This window comes from Macaca nemestrina, chromosome 10 (assembly GCF_043159975.1).
Source record: "Macaca nemestrina isolate mMacNem1 chromosome 10, mMacNem.hap1, whole genome shotgun sequence".
NCBI classification, from domain to species: domain Eukaryota; kingdom Metazoa; phylum Chordata; class Mammalia; order Primates; family Cercopithecidae; genus Macaca; species Macaca nemestrina.
The window spans coordinates 79,174,647-79,193,976 of NC_092134.1; the positions used below are offsets into that span (position 1 = coordinate 79,174,647).

The 19,330-nt window shown below is 42.6% G+C and overlaps 1 protein-coding gene across 2 annotated transcripts in view; it reads left to right on the forward strand.

Moving 5' to 3' along the window:
* LOC105474228 (chromobox 5) overlaps positions 1-15,310 on the forward strand; it is a 49,387-nt gene extending 34,077 nt beyond the window's left edge. For both annotated transcript variants that reach the window (XM_011728726.3, XM_011728727.3), the window contains exons 4-5: positions 4,233-4,333; positions 8,230-15,310. In XM_011728726.3, coding sequence (XP_011727028.1) covers positions 4,233-4,333; positions 8,230-8,380 — 252 coding nt within the window. In that variant the 3' untranslated portion in view covers positions 8,381-15,310. The remainder of the gene's footprint in view (positions 1-4,232; positions 4,334-8,229) is intronic.
* Positions 15,311-19,330: the final 4,020 nt, after the last annotated feature.

Here is a 19,330-nt window from a genome sequence, read left to right on the forward strand (position 1 = left end):
GGCATGATCCCAGCTTACTGCAACCTTCACCTCCTGGGTTCAAGCAATTCTCCTGTCTCAGCCTCCTGAGTAGTTGGAATTACAGGCATGTACCACCACAGCCAGCTAATTTTTGTATTTTTATTTTTATTTTTTATTTATTTATTTTTTTGAGATGGAGTTTCACTCTTGTTGCCCAGGCTGGAGTTCAATGGCATGATCTTGGCTCACTGCACCCTCCGTCTCCTGGGTTCAAGTGATTTTCCTACCTCAGCCTTCCAGAGTAGCTGGGATTACAGGCATGCACCACCATGCCTAGCTAGTTTTGTATTTTTAGTAGAGAGAGTGTTTCTCCACGTTGGTCAGGCTGGTCTTGAACTCCGGAACTCAGGTGATCCACCTGCCTTGGCCTCCCAAAGTGCTGGGATTACAGGTGTGAGCCACTGCGCCTGGCTCAGTTAACAATTTTAAAGTGTACAGTTCAGTGGCATTTATATTCTCTCGATCTATTAGTTCTACATACTTGCCGTACAAAATTAATTTTTGTCTTTTGAATCTTCTTCAGTTTGGGAAGTGTATGAAATTTTGGTTTGATTTAGTTGCTTTAATCCTTCTGATTTTTAGCTCTCAAGTAAGTAGAATAAGCACTGTTATTGCCTCTCTCTTTTTTCATCTGTGTGTGGGCGCATAAATACACACACTCTTCCATCTCCTCCCGCCCCCAGCTTCCACTCCTTTCATTTATTTCAAGGTTATGAAGCCTTTTGTGGTGAAGGATGTATCATACACTTTACATTTAATAAAAGCATAAGTCTACTTCGGAATCTTCCAGCCTTCCAGAGTAGCAGCCACAGTCATCCCTATTTATCTTCATTGTAATTAGATATATACCTTTCTAGAACATTAGTTCCTAACCCTGTCTACACATTATAATCACCGGGGGGGTACGTTGAAAAAATTTCTAGTGCCTAAGATGCACCCCAGACCAGTAAAATTAGAATTTTTTTTTTTTTTAAGACAGAGTCTTGCTTTGTCACCCAGCCTGGAGTGCAGTGGCACGATCTCACTGCAACCTCTGCCTCCTGGGTTCAAGCAATTCTCCTGCTTCAGCCTTCCTAGTAGCTGGGACTACAGGCACATGCCACCACACCTGGCTAATTTTTTGTATTTTTAGTAGAGACAGGGTTTCACCATGTTAGCCAGAATGGTCTCAATCTCCTGACCTGGTGATCCAACTGCCTCAGCCTCCCAAAGTGCTGTGATTACAGGCGTGAGCCACCACGCCTGGCCTCTGTCATTTTTAAAAAGGAGCTGTCTGAATAATCTGGCTTAGAAGCACTGGCCAGTGCAGAGAGTTTTTGTTCTTAGGCCAGGTTCTGAAGCTGCCAACCTTGAAAACAACCCCCACATGTCCCTTACATCATAATGTTCATCTGGGGCCCCTGATAGCATTCTTAGCAGTACTGGCTGCTGTCAGGTAGACAGCTGAGATGATAGGTGATTGTATGTTTTAAAGGTACAGGAGGGGATTGTGTATCTTTTTTAAGACCCCTGGAGAAGAAATTTGTTAGTTTGCATTATGCCTGATTTAAGATTACTGCCTGTATGATGATTTTAGCATTTTCTTCGCCCCGGCTCCTTTTCAGCAACTTGAACATTTTTCTTCCATTTGCCTCCCCTTCCCTCCCTATGTAGCAAACTGTTTTCAGTTGCCAGTTATGATTTACAACTTAGTCCATGTGCCAGCATTCCAGCTGTGAGCAGCTGTGTGAACATCTGGGAACTTCTTCCCCGTAAGCGCCCCTAAAAGAGGCTATGTTTTTAAAAGTCAGTATCTCTCATTGATCCATGCATGGAATTTCCTTCCAATTGTGGATTTTGGTATCTTTGGGGACCACCCGGACCCCAAATGCTTTGTATGTCTCAGAGGAAAGCAAGTGAACATAAGATCAAAGAGATTTTATTATGAAAATCAGGCAGTAGATATTTAGTTCATTTGGGCACCTCTAAATCTTTTTTTTGTGTTGTCACTGGAGAGGCTAACATTATCTTCCATAATAAAGTTTTTAAAAATTCTCTAGTTTAGGCCGGGTGTGGTGGCTCACACCTGTAATCCCAGCACTTTGGGAGGCTGAGGCATGTGGGTCACTTGAGGCCAGGAGTTCGAGACCAGTGTGGTCAACATGGTGAAACCATGTTGAAAATACAAAAATTAGTCAGGCGTAACTGGGTGTGATGGCTCCTGCCTGTAATCTCAGCACTTTTGGGAGGCCGAGGTGGGTGGATCACCTGAGGCCAGGAGTTTGAGACCAGCCTGGCCAACAAGGTGAGACCCCCATCTCTACTAAAAATGGAAAAATTAGCCAGGTGCAGTGGCATGCACCTGTAATCCCAACTACTCGGGAAGCTGAGGCAGGAGAATCACTTGAACCTGGCAGGCGGAGGCTGCAGTGAGCCAAGATTGCGCCACTGCACTTTACCCTGGGCAACAGAGGGAGACTGTCTCAAAAAAAAAAAAAAATTATCTGGCTTGTATAAAATTTTGCTTTTTGGCTCTCATCAGTATTATTACACCTGGATTAGAACCTGTGCTCCTTGTCTAGATTGCATTACTGCATTTAGACCAAGTTTCAGTACTCATCTCATCAATTATCAAATTTTCTTCTTTCTGTCTTAAGAGACAGGTTCTCACTATGTTGCCCACCATGGAGCACAGTGGCATGATCATAGCTCACTGCAGCCTCGAACTCCTGGGCCCTGGGCCTCAGCCTCCTGAGTTGGAGTAGCACACTTCAGGTGTGCACCACTGTGCCCAGCTAATTTACACAGTTGCCTATGCTGGTTTCCAACTTCCAGTCTCAAGCAATCCTCCTGTCTCAGCCTCCCAAAGTGATGGGATTACAGGCATGAGTCACTGCACCAAGCCAGTTTTTTGTTTTTGTTTTCTTTTTTGTTTTTGTTTTCAATCACAGTCCAGTTCTGCCTTCTAATGCTAGCAATCATCTACATCCAGAGGGGATAGGCATTGACCAGGGCCTTCTGTCCAACCAAGCATATAGGTATTGGTGTTTGTGATCTCTGAAATTTTGCTATTTAATAGTATTGGCCTTGCATAATTCTTACCTCTATTCTTTCATAAATATAGGCGACTGTGAAATGTGTTAAAATTATTGGTTAGTGTTAAGGTAAACTAAAAGTCTAAAAAAATAAAGATTGAGAGAGAGGTAGTATATTTGAAGTTCATAAGATGAAAAGATATAGTTAGGGTAAACAGGGTATTCTTTAACATTTCAGAAGCTTATTTACAATATTTAGGAGATTCCAAGTGAGTGGGATTAGAGGAATTCCTAGATGTTGACTCCAGAGTATCTTTTTTTTTTTGAGACGGAGTCTTGCTGTGTTGCCTAGGCTGAAATTCTGTGGTGCGATCTCTGCTCACTGCAATCTCCGCATCCCAGGTTCAAGCAATTCTCCTGCCTTAGTCTCTCGAGTAATTGGGGTTACAGGCACCTGCCACCACGCCTGGCTATGTTTTTGTATTTTTAGTAGAGATGGGGTTTCACCGTGTTGGCCAGGCTGGTTTTGAACTCCTGAGCTTGTGATCCGCCCGCCTCGGCCTCCCAAAGTGCTGGGATTACAAGCGTGAGCCACCATGCCTGGCTGACTCCAGAATATCTTATAGGACATTAGAGACTTTTAGGGTTCACCTCCAATCTTCTGGAGGAATTCCAGGAAAGATAATCACATCTTTTTTTTTTTGAGACGGAGTCTTGCTATGTCGCCCAGGCTGGAGTGCAGTGACCGGATCTCAGCTCACTGCAAGCTCCACCTCCCGGGTTCACACCATTCTCCTGCCTCAGCCTCCCGAGTAGCTGGGACTACAGGCGTCCGCCATCTCGCCTGGCTAGTTTTTTGTATTTTTTAGTAGAGACGGAGTTTCACTGTGTTAGCCAGGATGGTTTCGATCTCCTGACCTCGTGATCTGCCCGTCTCGGCCTCCCAAAGTGCTGAGATTACAGGCTTGAGCTACCGTGCCTGGCCGATAATCACATCTTACAAAAATATCTCTTGGCATCACTGTCACTTCATTGTCACTGTCAGTACTTAGTATTAAGTTCTAAAAATTTTTCTGAATTGGTGACAGAAATGGTATCAGGAGATATTAACTTAGGTTGTGTTTTGTTGAGCCTAGAAACAGGGAGTTTCTTTACTCTTTCCACAAGCTGTAACCTTTCTTCGTCTTCTATTTATAGCAGAGCAATGATATCGCTCGGGGCTTTGAGAGAGGACTGGAACCAGAAAAGATCATTGGGGCAACAGATTCCTGTGGTGATTTAATGTTCCTAATGAAATGGTGAGAGAGATTTGGCTTCATGTTACAATTGTGTTCTTTGCCAGTGACTTGAATTTGTGCGGAAGATAGGGTGGCAAGATTGTGTATTCCCAAACCATGAATTTTCAATGTCAGAGATTTTTTTTTTTTTGAAACAGTGTTTCGCTCTTTGTTGCCCAGGCTGGAGTGCAGTGGCGCAATCTCACTCAGCTCACTGCAACCTCCGCCTCCCAGGTTCAAGTGATTCTCCTGTCTCAGCCTCCCAAGTAGATGGCATTAGAGGCGCCCACCATCCTGCCTGGCTAATTTTTGTATTTTAATTAATTAATTAATTAATTTTGAGGCAGAGTCTTGCTCTTGTTGCCCAGGCTGGAGTGCAATGGTGCAATCTTGGCTCACCGCAACCTCCACCTCCGGGTTCGAGCAATTCTCCTGCTTCAGACTCCCAAGTAGCTGGGATTACAGGTATGCACTGCCATGCCTGGCTAATTTTATATTTTTAGTAGAGACAGGGTTTCTCTTTGTTGTTCAGGCTGGTCTCAAACTCCCGACCTCGGGTAATCTGCCTGCCTTGGCCTCCCAAAGTGCTGGGATTAAGGCATGAGCCACTGTGCCTGGCCCATTTTTGTATTTTTAGTAGAGACGGGGTTTTGCTGTGTTAGCCAGGCTGGTCTTGAACTCCTGGAATATCAAGAGATCCTTGCTGATACCAATTATTGGTGTTAAATGGGAATTATGCTTCAGAATGGCTTGCTATTAAGCCAAATTATATTAGATTACATATCAGAAAAAAAGGTAAATTTGAGGTAGAAAATATGTAAAGGTTGGGTGCAGTGGCTCACACCTGTAATCCCCACACTTTGGGTGGTCAAGGCAGGCGGATCGCTTGAGGTCAGGAGTTCGAGGCTAACCTGCTTAACGTGGTGAACCCCCATCTCTACTAAAAATACAAAAATTAGCTGGACGTGGTGGCGCATGCCTGTAGTCCAGCTACTTGAGAGACTGAGGAAGGAGAATTGCTTGAACCTGGGAGGCGGAGGTTGCAGTGAGCTGAGATCTAGCCATTGCACTCCCGCCTGAGTGACAGAGCGAGACTCCGTCTCTTTAAAAAAAAAAAAAAAAAAAAAAAAAAAAAAAATATATATATATAAAAACAACATGACTTAACCATTTGTTTACACAGTTCTGAATTACATACTGTAAGACTATGGGCCTGTGACCCTGGGCTAGACATCAAATGAGGCTTTCTGCCATCCCTGAGGGCCAAACCTGCTGAATAATGTCTGAAAGAGAAAAATAATCTCAACAAAAAGCATTAAAGCTAATACTGGCCAAAGCACAAGTTATTTCATTCTATAGAGAGAGAATGGCGCTAAGATGAAAAGGAAGTAGTTCTTCTCAATTTGATTTCTCTTTTTTTGAGATGGAGTCTGTTTTGCCTGGCGTGTAGTGACGCGAACTTGGCTCACTGCAACCTCCGCCTCCCGGGTTCAAGCGATTCTCCTGCCTCAGCCTTCCAAGTAGCTGGGATTACAGGCACCTACCACCATGCCTGGCTAATTTTTGTATTTTTGGTAGCGATGGGGTTTCGCCATGTTGGTCAGGCTGGTCTTGAACTCCTGACCTCAAGCAATCCGCCTGCCTTGGCCTCCCAAAGTGCTGGGATTACAGGCGTGAGCCACTGCACCCAGCCCTAATTTGATTTCTTAAAGACAGGGTGATTTATGGTGTGGCCCTCACTACCTCTCTGTTTCCAAGTATTCTGGATTTGTGATACATAGAGGGTTTATGTTACATTGCCACAAAAGAAACATGTTACCTTAAAAGTTATATAATCAAGACCGGGCGTGGTGGCTCACGCCTGTAATCCCAGCACTTTGGGAGGCCAAGACGGGCAGATCACAAGGTCAGGAGATTGAGACCATCCTGGCTAACATGGTGAAATCCCGTCTCTACTAAAAATACAAAAAAAAGTAGCCGGGCTTGGTGGTGGGCATCTGTAGTCCTAGCTACTCAGAAGGCTGAGGCAGGAGAATGGTGTGAACCCGGGAGGCGGAGCTTACAGTGAGCCAAGATTGCACTACTGCGCTCTAGCCTGGGCAACAGAGCGAGAGACTGTCCCCTCACCCCAAAAAAAGTTATATAATCAAAAGGCTTAATATTTTATCTGATGAGAGTACTGCTGGTAAATTACCCAGAAACCTGTATTGGAAGATTTGCCATATTCAGAAGTAAGGAGCTATATGGACTGCTTGTTTTGTTTTGTTTTTTGAGACAGAGTCTTGCCTTATCACCCAGGCTGGAGTGCAGTGGTACCATCTCGTCTCACTGCAACCTTCGCCTCCCAGGTTCAGGCAGTTCTCATCCCCCAACCACCTAAGTAGCTGGGATTATAGGCATGTGCCACCACACCTGGGTAATGTTTATATTTTTAGTAGAGACGGAGTTTCATCATGTTGGCCAGGCTCGTCTCGAACTCCTAAGCTCAAGCAATCCACCTGCCTCAGCTTCCCAAAGTGCTGGGATTACAGGTGTAAGCCACCACGCCCAGGCTGGACTGCTTTTTAAAAATTTTATTTTAGGCAGCGTCTTGCCCTGTCACCCCGGCTGGAGTGCAGTGGCGTGATCACAGCTCACTGCAGCCTTGACCTCCTGGGCTCAAGTTATCTTCCTACCTAGGTCTCCTGAGTAGCTGGGACTACAGGTGCATGCCAACATGGCCTGCTAATTTTTAAAATTTTTTTTGAAGAGACCAGGTTTCCTATGTTGCCCTGGGTTCAAGTGCTTCTCTCACCTCGGCCTCCCAAAGTGCTGGGATTATAGGTATGAGGCACTGCGCCTGGGCTGGACTGCTTTTTCCTACTCAGCCATAAGTGGTTACTTACGATTTACATTAACATTAATTAGCTTTTTCCACCGTAGTCCATATTTGAGTATCTGCTCCAATAAGGTGGTAATTTTTCTTGTCCACATCTCAGGATAATTTTATTTTGTTTTTTATTATTTATTTATTTTGAGACAGGGTCTCACTCTGTTGCCCAGGCTGGAGTTCAGTGGTTCAATCTCAGCTCACTGCAACCTCCACCTCCCAAGCCCAAGTGATCCTCCCACCTCAGCCTCCCAAGTAGCTGGGACCACAAGTGTGCACCACCATGCCTAGCTAATTTTTGTATTTTTTGGTAGAGATGGGTTTTGCCATGTTGCCCAGGCTGGTCTCGAACTCCTGGGCTCAAGCGATCCACCTGCCTCAGCCTCCCAAAGTGCTAGGATTACAGGCGTGAGCTACTGTGCCTGGGCTTCTCAGGATAATTGTAATTTTTTAAAAACTGATTTGGAATCATGTTTAAGAAACCATGTGGCTAGATTTTTTTGTTATACTTGGTAGTAGAGGTTGTGTAACTGAGATAATTGAAATTTGTAGCTAAATTTTTATTTGCTTGTTGTTCCAATCCACAGTTCTGACCAGAGGGGTAATAAGTATTTAAACAGACACAAAGTGAGGAGGGTTAAGACCTCTTCACTTAGATGATCTGGAAACTGGATTGACCAACCTGTGTATAATTGACTTATGCATAATTAATAGAGCTGAATGTAGGTTTGATTGGGTTCACTCACATGCTTGTATTCACAAATAAAAATTTTGGAAGCAGATTAATATTATTTATCATTCAGCTTTTTAACCTAAGCCTACCATGGTTTACATCTAAATTCTAGCTACAGACATCTGTTTCTGTATATTAGGTATTAATCCATTTACTTAAATTTCTTCTTGAAAATATTGAAAGGGTCCTTTTCACCTTGAAACCAAGGTGAGGAGGAAATCAAGTCAATTAAATCCATATAATGACATAAACTTACGTCTGGACAGATTCTTTCACTCTTCCTCTCCTTTTAAATCTCATATTATTTCTTTCCAGGAAAGACACAGATGAAGCTGACCTGGTTCTTGCAAAAGAAGCTAACGTGAAATGTCCACAAATTGTGATAGCATTTTATGAAGAGAGACTGACATGGCATGCATATCCTGAGGATGCGGAAAACAAAGAGAAAGAAACAGCAAAGAGCTAAAGGAGGGGATGGTCTCTGTCATTTCTCTTTGTACATAATACATTCACCTCCCTGCCTCCTCTCCCTTCTACCCACCCCTTTCTATCCTAAACACATCCATAAAAAATGTGCTTATCACTGTGCTCCACAGGAGAAATGTTGGTATTGGTTCTCTTGTAACATAACTGATGGTCTGATTAATGATGAGTGTCTCTCTGTGAAGACCAGGCATTTACATACTGAGTGTAATACCCACAATTTTTTTTTCCTTTGCCCTGATCTCTTCCTTCTGCTCCCCTGTGACCTCAAGATGAGTTTTAACTTTTTAATCACCTTAGAGTCTTGATTTTTAGATTGGGGGATTTTGTCACAATGATGTTGAATTTTGGTTTCTTGCTTTGGTTCTTAGAACATGTTGCTGACTAGCTGGCCTTTGTTCTGACATGTTGAGATGGAAAGGATGTTGCCCGTCTGTTAAAAAGCCAATAGCAACTGCCTACCTGTTGGGGCTTTCCCAACCTTGTTCAGCTCTACCCAGGAGAATACAGGGTTTCTGGTGTGGTCTTCTGGGCCACCCTCTGTTGTTCATCCTCACTTATCCTCCCAGAATTACTCCATCCTTTGGAAGATTTGAAATTTTACACTGAAATTTGTCAAGACACTCTTTTTAGCCCCAGGACTTTTGGTCTTGCTTTTAGCACTCTCCACTTCTGCTTCTGTAAAGTGATATCAATTTGTGATAAAATGACAAGATTATTAACTGTGGAGATTTTTAGCTATAGTACATGAGGATGATGGGGTAGGGTACAATTGTCTTTATTATCGCATATGGTATGTATGATTTCTTTCCATTCCTCATATTTAGACTGTATATTTATGTAGGTGTGAGTGTTTGCCTGGTGCTTGCTTGTGCCAAGGTGCTAGGCACCCTCCAAGCCTGCCAACTTTTGTGGCCTCCCAAAGCATTCCTGTTACCAAAGAGGCTTCAAACCTGACCCTCACTTCTCAGTGGACCCGAGTTTCCCTTCCATGCCATTATTTTCAGTGGGGAAGTTTTAGAGGTGAACTGTTGGCCACAATATCAATTTTAAGTATTCATAGCAGTTAAAAGTCTCTTGCATTCTTGGCTCCTGGATTTACCACCAAGAGTCCCCAAAATATTAATGCTCTTCCCTTTTTCTACCCTCAAACTTATAGTTGTATCTTATTTTTTAAAATGAATTTTCATGGCCCGGCACAGTGGCTACCACCTGTAATCCCAGCACTTTGGGAGGCTGAGGCAGGAGAATTGCTTGAAGCCAGAAGTTTGAGACCAGCCTGGGTAATGTAGTGAGACCCCTGTCTCTAAAAAATATAAATAAATAAAAATAAAGGCATGTTCCTAAAAGACTATCACCTTGGAAAGTGACAGGCCCTGGCATTATTAGCATGTTGACACAACCTTTTCTCCTTACTCAGCAAAATATTTCCTTTTGGTTTCTTCTTGTGTTGCTATTATATTGAGAAATTTGTCTGATCATATCCTTCTGCCTTTGTCCCCCAAGAAATGTCCTACTTTATCCTTTTCTTTTTGTGGTTGAGGAGGGCTAGAGAATCACAATTAGAAGTAAGGAAATAGCAGGGTTTTGAGGACCCTTGTCCCAGCCCCAAAGCTGAGGAAATAAGAATAAATGCTTAATATAGCCTTAATTCTAGAGTGCACCAGCCATGAGGCTGCTTTTCTTGTTGCTTTTGATTTTTAAAACATACAGCTGTCTGGCCAGGAGCATCCACCATTTCTAGATTATTCAGAGTAATGAGGGGAATGGATGGATTGCTCCAGTCCACAGATGAGCCACATAATATGCAAATCATATACCCATTCATAGCATTTGTTAACATTGCTTCCCTGCTCAGCTGCTGATTGAATTCTGTGTGCTTATATAAATTATGTCAAAAATTATACTGCATAATTGAGGTGACAGCTGTTGCTGCAGTGACATGACAGACTGGAACAATGAAGCTTTTGGTTTAAGTCAGCTAGGAAAATCCTTCTGAATGGTAATGTGATTGAGCAAGAGCTCATAAACCATACCTCAAGTGGGTGGGAGTTTTATCTGTATATTCCTTCTCTCTCTGAAGGAATTAAAGGCCTAGATCAAGTGCTGGATAATTGTCAATTGCTTGTACTTAATCTGATCGGTTTCTAAAAGAAGGAAAGGATGGTCAGGAAACAGATTTATCATAAATGTAGCCAAGGATATCAATTAGGGTAGACAAGAATAGGACAAAAATAGGCCAGAGCTCCCGAGGAGGTGATTTGGGTCTCGATTTGCAGAAAATGACAGCCTATCCACGTGGCCCAGTGTATGCCTCCCAGTAGCAGTGGGCATGTAAACTGCAGTGACCAGATTTTTAAAACTAAAAATCTCTAGTATATGGACAAAGAACATGACAATATTTGGTACTGAGATTGGTTCTGAGAAACTTGGGGCACATGGCTGCTGTGGTTACAGGTAATATTTAAGACATTCATAACAATTGATATTCTTTTTACCGAAATAACCCCAGTATCATCTACTACTTATCATCTCTTTAATAGACTTTTGTCTTTCTTGTTTTTGGTTTATTGTACTGAGTGCCGCCAAAACAACTTTTGTTCTCTTCCTGCCTACCTGCAGCTGGTTCTATAGGAATATAGGGAGCTAGAAGCCAATACTGATTTCAGCCCTTAGCACAAAGGAAATCAGATGCCTGCTTCCAGCATTTGTTAGTGTTGAGTAGATGTTCTTGCCCTAGAAGAATTAACAGCCTCAAACAGAAACCTGTTTCATGGAGCTTTCCGCCCTCAGAAGAGTTAATAGTTAAGTGCTAAGCACTCTTAAACTCCTAGGTCTCAAATGCTAAAAGTATATTTTTCCTGTGTTTTAGTCCTCTTTCAAGTAATCTTTCTAATCCTTTCAATAATCAGCATTAAAAGATCTTCCTTTCTTCAGAGTTATAGCACAGCTTTGTCCAGTAGAGTCTACCAAGGACAGCTTAGCAGCTCTTTGATCGCTGGGCTAGGCAGATGGCCTTCAAGTTAAGATCAAATGCCGGAAAATCAGCCTACATGGGAGCACCCATTTTAAACCTGGAGAGAACCATGGTGTTTTCTTCTTCAAATAACAATATGGTTTTTTTTTTCCCCCAGTACTAAAATTTTATTGTCTTTCAGACAACATAATGTTTATTTAAAATTGGAACATACTATCTTCATGCTTTCTTTTTCTTTTTTCTTTTTTTTTTTTTTGAGACAGAGTCTCGCTCTGTTGCCCAGGCTGGAGTGCAGTGGCCGGATCTCAGCTCACTGCAAGCTCCGCCTCCCGGGTTTACGCCATTCTCCTGCCTCAGCCTCCTGAGTAGCTGGGACTACAGGCGCCCGCCACCTCGCCCGGCTAGTTTTTTTGTGTGTTTTTTAGTAGAGACGGGGTTTCACGGTGTTAGCCAGGATGGTCTCTATCTCCTGACCTCATGATCTGCCCGTCTCGGCCTCCCAAAGTGCTGGGATTAGAGGCTTGAGCCACTGCGCCCGGCCTATCTTCATGCTTTCTAAGCTAAATCTTAATTTAGATTTCACTCCTCAGTAGATCTCAGAGGAGAAGCTATATAGGATCCAGATTCAAATTTAACAGTGTCTTCTACTTCTTTAGTTATGTTTTCTATCAACTCCTGCTGCTGCTTCAAATAAGGATATTTCTCAGGAGACTCTTCTACTTGTCCACTGACTGTATTTTTTCCTTTTTGATCTGTAGCCCCGGTTAAATGGCTGACGTCCTTCTGTGGATGATTCTTGGAGGTAGTCTCAGAATTCCAAGGTGATTGTCTATCTTCCTCTTGTCTTTATCCTAATGCATTCACCTCATTTATTTATTTATTTATTTTTAGATGGAGTCTTGCTCTGTCACCAGGCTGGAGTGCGGTGGCACAATCTTGGCTTACTGCACCCTCCATCTCCTGGGTTCAAGCGATTCTCCTGCCTCCGACTCCCTAGTAGCTGGGACTACAGGTATGCGCCACCATGCCCAGCTAATTTTTGTATTTTTGGTAGAGGTGGGGTTTTACCATGTTTGCCAGGATGGTCTCGATCTCCTGACCTCATGATCCACCCACCTTGGCCTCCCAAAGTGCTGGGATTACAGGCATGAGCCACTGTGCCTGGCCACCTGTATTAATTTTTGTGCCCAAAAATAAAATTGTCATTATTTGTTTGCTCTCATGGGGCACTTTCAGTAATATATATTTCTTTAAATTCTAGTTGCCCGCTTTGTTGATCCTTCCTTTGTAATACCAGACTTTGCTAAAGACTTGAGGGGTGGTTTCAGAATAGGGTCAGGTGATGGGAAGGCAGGATGAGAAAAGCCCTGGACTTGCATGTTTGAGAAGGCTTCCAACCACATCTTCACTCACACTCTAGGTCGGAATTCCTGTCCCCAAAACAGGCTTCTGTTTTTTTGTTCACAATGCTATATTTGCTTCTAAATTTTTCTTGAATTGCTGAGAAGCAGTCATTAGCTTTGTTAAGTTTGGTTTGAGGACATCGTTGGTATCAAAATCGAAGTCTTCATTTGATGTAGGCTGTGAATCATCAATAACTGGTTACTGGAAAGCTTGACTATCATCCACTGGGTTGCTATTTTGAGAAGGATTTTTGGGTATCTTTTCTTCTTTATAATCTGCAATTAGTTGATGATTGCTTTCTAGTTTATCAACTGCATTTATATTTGCTTTTCTGTTTGCTAAAAATCCATTATTTGCTGGCACCCCCCCACCCCACTTACAGCAAGTAAAAGTGGTCTGAGGTTATCCTTGTTTTTCTTCACGGTTTGCCATGTGTGAAAGCAGTTTTCCTGCTATTGATATATTCTCATTATAGACAGAATAGTGGAGAACAGTGTTGCCATGGACAACAATCCAGTTTTGGTCTGCCTTGGGGAGCATTTGGACTTGTGGTGCTTCTAACACTTAAAAGTCTAGATGGTTCTTGACTGTCCCCCAGCCATACTGCATACTACTTTGTGCATTCTACTTTGTGCATTCTACTTTGTGTCATTAATGAAGGATTGGTCATGTCCCTGTAACTTAGGCATTTATTATTCTTAACTCTTCGTTCCTGTTCTGTAGCCACCCTGCATATGTCCAGGCCAAGCCACAGGGCATTGGGGAAGGTTTTTGGGATTTTCATATTGAGATTTTATTGAATCTGTAGTTTACCCCAGCTTTCCTAAGATACAGTGAGGGGTTGGAGGGATCTGTGTTTGGCCTGGGGAGCAGTTGTCTGTACCTTAAGGTTATATTTTGAGGGCATAAAATACTATTTTGCAATGTCATGAGAACCCTATTAGATCTGAAATGTGGAAATGGTTTCTCACAATTTAAAGGAAAAACTCACTTTGCACCCATGATCGCATCCTTTTGGTTGAGATTTTAGAATAAAAATTATAGTGTTGAGATCCGTACTTTTGTAATCAGACCACCAAGCATGCCTGTGGCAAGGCAGAGAGGAAAGGTCTAGAGCTAGTATATTGCAGTTTCATGCTACCTTTACCTACTAATCATAAAAATTATGTTTTCAAAAGTAGATAATACTAGCCTTACACCCAAAAACATGTTCTGAATTAGATGCCCCTCTCACCCAATTTTTATTAAGCTTTCTAAATTCCAGCCACATTGCTGTACATCAACATTGGTTTCATTCAACAGACTTTTTTTGGCCTGAAGATACAAAGTTCAGAAAGAGGCCGTCCCTGCCCTCAAATAACTTTCATAGTGGTGTGTGATGAACTGACCATTAATAGTTTAAGTGCTTACAAGCTATGTTTCTGTTAAAAAAAAATAGCTTGGTATAATAAATGCTATTTATAAACCAATACACATTTCTGACTTGGGGGCAGAGACAGACTGGCTGATGTTGTATAGTTTGTAGCCCTAGAGTAAGAAGTTGACATTAATTTTGGCTTATATGTGGAAAAGACCTATAACATTGGGTGAACTGAGCCAGCTAGCCATAGAACACAAGAACATATTCCAGGAAATAAATATAGCTGAGGGTTGGAAATGCTGTTATTACCGAGAGAGAAAACAGGTGAGTTGGGATTGAGAACTCCTGATTTTCATCCCTGGTTTAGATTCTTGGCCACAGTAGTGGTAGAGTTAATCTTTGCTTGTGGAAAGCGTTAAGTGTGTTGCAGATTCAATTGTGTTACATTATTGTGGGTTCTATAACAACATATTCCTCATGGACACTTCACCAGAGTTGCTCACACTTTTTTCAATTTCTCATCCCTTTTGGAGGAATGAACATGAGACTGCCTTTAAGCCTAAAACAGGGACATGCTCTCCAATGACGAGATTTTCTAAAGAGAAGGCTTGGAGCACATCTGTTAATACCTGAGCATCTACTCTGAGCAGAGCAGTTTTATTCAATACTGAAGAGAGGGTGATTTCTAAGCAAAGAATTGTATCACTTATGTGGAAACCTTTCCCAGAAATACATATACCTTGTATATTAAATCCGAGTCTCAGATTTAATCATCGAAGCCTAGCCGGGTGAAGAAACAGTCTGATCTGGCCGGGTGCAGTGGCTCGCCTGTAATCCCAGCACGTTGGGAGGCTGAGGTGGGCGGATCATGAGGTCAGGAGATTGAGACTATCCTGGCTAACACGGTGAAACCCAGTCTCTACTAAAAATACAAAAAATTAGCTGGGCGTGGTGGCAGGCACCTGTAGTCCCAGCTACTCTGGAGGCTGAGGCAGGAGAATGGTGTGAAGCCGGGAGGTGGAGCTTGCAGTGAGCCGAGATCGCTCCATTGCACTCCAGCCTGGGCGACAGAGCAAGACTCAGTCTCAAAAAAAAAAAAAAGAAAAGAAAAGAGAAACAGTCTGATTGTAAAGATGTTGTTGATTCTGACCCATGGGTGACCACAAGAAAAAGATATTTATTTCTGCCTGGATAATTGAGAGTTGACTAATTTTGGAAGTCAGAATTCCCAGGAATTAGAGTAACTGTTCTGGAAAGTTAAAGTGTGAAGTTTTTTAGATAATTTCATAAAAAAATTCTGGTTTCTTTTTGCTTGTGCTGACTTTCTTGGATTTTAATCTACCTCATCTTGTCTTTTTAGAGTTACTTCAACTTGTCACTTTAACATTGTGCTTGACTTTGGTTGTTTTCTATGATGGAATTTTTCGGATTCATTGACAGCGTGTTCTCTTGCCTTTTCATTCTGATCCTCATTTCGTCTAACATCATCTCATAAGGCTCCTCTGTCAAGAGAAATATTTTAAAATAGTTTAAAGTCTTGTTTTATGGAAAGAAAGTGATTCCTCCAATGCTATTTGTTTCTGAGGTCAGTAAGAGGAATTAAGGCAGTGGGGGAGGGAATGAATCCTGCACTGGAGGCAAAAGCTGACAAGGAAAGAGCCATTAATTAAGACAATTTCAAAGTCAACTGATTGTGATCATTAATGTCACAATAGATCAAAACCTAATTATCACAGCCTAGGTAAGAGCCATCAGTATTAATCGGAAAATCTAATAGGAAACTATTATCAAGAAATTAGGCCAAATTGAATGCAATGAACTTTTTATCTTGCCATTCTCTATTTTTTTGTGATGTCCCCTGGCATTGGCAGGTGTGACCCTAACAGTCGATTCAAGGCCAAGTGGCCAGTTTGTCAACCTTTTTTAGGGATTTCTTTTTATTTTTAGGAATTCCAAACAGTTAACCTAAACTGTGATTGCCAAAAGATCAATCTTGAACTTTCTTAGCACCTGTACCTGTTTAATGTGATCAGCTATCAGTGAGAAAAAAAAACAAAATCTGTTTAGGTCTTGGAATGGTTCCTGTATGTAGAATATCCATATTGAGCCTTTTTTTTTTTTTTTGAGATGGAGTCTTGCTCTTTTGCCCAGGCTGGAGTGCAGTGGCATGAGCTCGGCTCACTGCATCCTCCGCCTCCCGGGTTCAAGCAGTTCTCTGCCTCAGCCTCCCGAGCAGCTGGGATTACAGGTGCCTGCCACCACACCTGGCTAATTTTTGTATTTTTAGTAGAGATGGGGTTCACCATCTTGGCCGTGCTGGTCTTGAACTCCTGACCTTGTGATCCACCCACCTCGGCCACTCAAAGCGCTGGGATTACAGGCGTGAGCCACCGCACCCGGCTACAGTATCTTTATTACAGCTCACTGCAGCCTCAGTCTTTTGGGCTCAAATGATCCTCCTGCCTCAGTCTCTCCCAAGTAGCTGGGACTACAGGCACACACCGCGGTGCCTGGCTATTTTATTATTTTAAAAAATTTTTTGTAGACACAGAGTCTCCCTGTGTTGCCCAGGCTGGTCTCCAACTCCTGGGCTCAAGTGATCCACCCACCTCAGCCTCCCAAAGTGCTGGGATTACAGGCATGAGCCACTGCACCCGGCTCCTAGTGAACATTTTACTGTGTGTGTTGATAAATCATCTTTTGAGCTTCTGTTGTATGTGGGGACTTGCTACACTGGCTGCTGTGAAGAGGTATGGGAAAAAGGAGAGGCTTTCTGCCTAGAAATTCTTTGAGAACACCTGAAAAGACAGTTGAATCATGTCACAACACTCTTAAGGCTCAAGTCAGTGTTTTCTGGTTTCCAGTAGCTTTAGGACTGGATTCTTTTAAACCAGGGCTGATGGTGAGTTTGGTGTCTGTCTCATGTCCCCCTCACTCCCCACCTCCTCAGTTTAAGATAAGAGACATAATGATTTCTACCAGAATCCAAAGTAAATCCAAAGGGGGAGAAAAGACATACTGTTTTTTCTTCTACCTTTTTTTTTTTATTAAAGAGTTACGTCTCTGGCAGGAGGAAAGAATACAAGAGTCTATATGATTAGTTAGAGAGAATATTTTCATCCCCTCTCCCTGAATAGAAAAGCAGGGGTCACCATGTGTATCCTTACCCTTGAGGTGTTTTTGAAGATGCTGCAACTCCTGAAGTAGAGCTGAGGCAGAAAGGTTGGAAAAATGCCGCCCTCTGGGTATTGTGGGAAGGGATGTGACATAGTAAGAGGGTGTTTTGTGGTGTTAGGATTCCCACGCCACCAACCTTGCAGCTTTGTAAGAGCGCTACCAAGACCCACCACTGGGGAAATGGTTCTTATTCATTGTTTCTGTTGGAATGTGGTCTTGCTTTCTGGATTTTAGGAATTCAGGTTACTCAATATAAAACTTTGAGAAATCAGTGTGACTTAGTCCTTCACCTCCTAATATAAAGTGAATATTTCTTTATAAAAGAATTCATGTCCTTAATGTTAAAGATATTTTATTTTCAAAACATCTGTAACATGACTTTCAGAAGCAGTTCATTTTTCCAAGATTCCCCACATTATACTAGATAAATAATAGGCCCTCAGTTAATACTCTTGGGTTATTGAATTAATCTAGTTTGCAGAATGAGGTGTACCTGCCAATTTTCCTCTGCTTCCAAGTGTACTCTGAGAAGTAAAATGCTCTGGGAAATGGAACAAGAATTGAGTGGATGCTGACTCTGTGTGCCCACCTCCTCAACTGATTCATAATGGCTGACCTTGGGCAAGTCACTTCTTTCAATGCCTCAGTTCCCCATCTGTCAAATGGGGGTAATAATACTGACCTACCTCACAGGGGTGGTGTTGTGAGGCATTGTAAATCAAAGTTAATAGAATACTTCAGGGTCCTCTGTGGAGGATGTCTTGAGCCGGAGTTTAAGCCTGACACACAGGCTTTCGTCCTCACTGAGCTGTCTCCAAGACTGGAACTACTTAGTGACTCGGCAAATTCTCTGCCCCCCACCCCTCATCAAAGCTGCTAGTTCAGATGTTGACAGTGTTTTCATGAATGTTAGAATCTTATTAGTCCAGACTTTCTTAGGATGTTGTTGGGGAAGGCACTTAGGATTTTCTGTGTTTTGCATTCACAGAGGAAGGCCATTTCAGATTCAAGAGCATTGGATTAGGGAATCGTGAGGCAGAGATGCTACTGCTTATTTCTCTCTGCAGGTTGGGGATTAAAGTTCCATTCCCCATGGGTTTGAAGTAGACTCAGACTGTCTCAGGATCAAAGCAACCCTCAGTGGTTTTGATTTATGTCATTGCTTACCACTCCCCAAACTGATCCCAGGACAGCTGGGTCACTGTACCCCTTTGTGGTATCTGTACCCGGGCCTCTCCTTTCTCATAGGGACCAGCTGATTCAATAAATATGACCACCTTGTTTCCACCCCCAAAAATAGCTACATTGGAATTATTTTTCCTAGAAATGTGTGTAACACTCAGAATTGGGCATTGATCCTTAAAGCTTCATCCAATTCACTGTATTCAGCATCTTGTCATCTCTTTCTCAGTGTCTGCAGTCTGAACCTAACCTTGACCTTTTTTCCCTCTGGTTTGAGAAAACTTTGGACACTATTTCTACTTGCCCAGGTGTGGGCTCAAGAGCCTTACTCTGTCCATCTCAGTTTAGGGGTGCAGCCAGCTCCTCTTCCCAATAGGGCTCTTTCTCCTTTTCCTCTCCTTGGCCCTAGATTTGTAATCCATGAAAAAGCACAAGGTCCTGGCTCCTTGCGGTCACATTCTGGTTCTCTGTGTTTTGTGGACTCTGTTCTCACTGTTCACCCAGCACTAGCAGTACCAGACGGTTCTGTGGAGTCCTGGGGAATGGAGAGAGCACAGTCTGATGCCCTGCCAAGGAGCCAGGAATTGACTTGCCCATGGTCCGCTGGCTTTCCCACCACTTCCTACAGGATGGGATCTAAGAGACTCAGGAGCTGGGTTTCTTTCAGCACTCTGTACTGTCCCAAGTAGCAAACAAATCACTTTGTAGCCAGATTTCTGAATGGAAATGAGAAATTGAATTCTCCATGGACTTTTAGGTTTATGGGGGAGTTTTGATTGTGTTTCTTGGTTTTATTTCAGCCAAACATGTCTGCTTTCGATTTTTTTAAAAAA